This window comes from Penaeus monodon, chromosome 15 (assembly GCF_015228065.2).
Source record: "Penaeus monodon isolate SGIC_2016 chromosome 15, NSTDA_Pmon_1, whole genome shotgun sequence".
Taxonomy (NCBI): domain Eukaryota; kingdom Metazoa; phylum Arthropoda; class Malacostraca; order Decapoda; family Penaeidae; genus Penaeus; species Penaeus monodon.
Genome location: NC_051400.1, coordinates 27,530,698 through 27,531,700, shown reverse-complemented (window position 1 = coordinate 27,531,700; position 1,003 = coordinate 27,530,698). Strand labels below are relative to the sequence as shown.

Sequence of the window (1,003 nt, the reverse complement as noted above, 5' to 3'; positions counted from 1 at the left end):
CAGGAAAATCACCAATAATGTGATTTGCTTACGAAATGTCAGTGTAGCCTGTTTATTTCAGCCATGTAAGAGCAGCAGGTGGTGTGTGTTTGGCAGATGAGGTCCAGGTTGGATTTGGACGAGTTGGTTCTCACATGTGGGCCTTCCAGACACAGGGGGATGACATAGTTCCAGACATTGTAACCCTCGGAAAGCCTATGGGAAATGGCCACCCTGTGTCAGCAGTCGTTACAACAAGGTAATCCTACAATTTAGTTTAAAATATACAAAGAACTTTCTTTTTCATGTCTTATGAATTCACTTCTTTTTTAAGTATTTTACAGTTTTTAGAATCGATTGTTGATAGTTGAGTTCCTACATCTCATATAGTACTTTCTCCCACAATTACATCTCCCGTTCTGTAAATAGCTCAATAAGATTATGAATCTAGCTACCTTCCGTATCACATACTTTTAAAGTGTTTATGTAAATTCTGTATATCAAAATTATTTTTATCTTTCCTTTCCACCATTCATTTCAATCTCAATATAATGTCAAATTGCTCTTAATAGCAGTGTTAGTATATAATTTTATATATTTATTATACTACATAGCACTACTGTTTTGCAGGGAAATTGCTGAAAGCTTTGGAGCTACAGGAATGGAATACTTCAACACGTTTGGTGGCAATCCTGTATCAGCCGCTATTGCAACTGCTGTTCTCGATGTCATTGAGAAAGAAAATCTGTTGGATAATGCTACAAAAATTGGAAACTTCCTAAAGCAAGAATTTAACCGGCTTAAAGGAAAACATGCCATTATTGGTAAGACTTTATGTGTTTATACTGATTCTAATAAAAAGATGAATGTATGTCAAAATCCCGCATACCAAATTTGTGGTTTCCAGGTGATGTACGAGGCGAAGGAATGTTCTTGGGCGTAGATCTGGTAAAGAACAGAGAGACACGGGAACCTGCCACTGCTGAGGCTGCTTTCATCAACAAAAGGTGGGATTATGGGTTAC

General features: G+C 37.3%; 1 protein-coding gene across 1 annotated transcript in view; it reads left to right on the top strand.

Moving 5' to 3' along the window:
- LOC119581877 (5-phosphohydroxy-L-lysine phospho-lyase-like) overlaps nt 1–1,003 on the top strand; it is a 10,767-nt gene that overhangs the window by 7,470 nt on the left and 2,294 nt on the right. Inside the window, exons 7-9 of the mRNA XM_037930033.1 lie at nt 62–238; nt 610–803; nt 887–986. Coding sequence (XP_037785961.1) covers nt 62–238; nt 610–803; nt 887–986 — 471 coding nt within the window. The remainder of the gene's footprint in view (nt 1–61; nt 239–609; nt 804–886; nt 987–1,003) is intronic.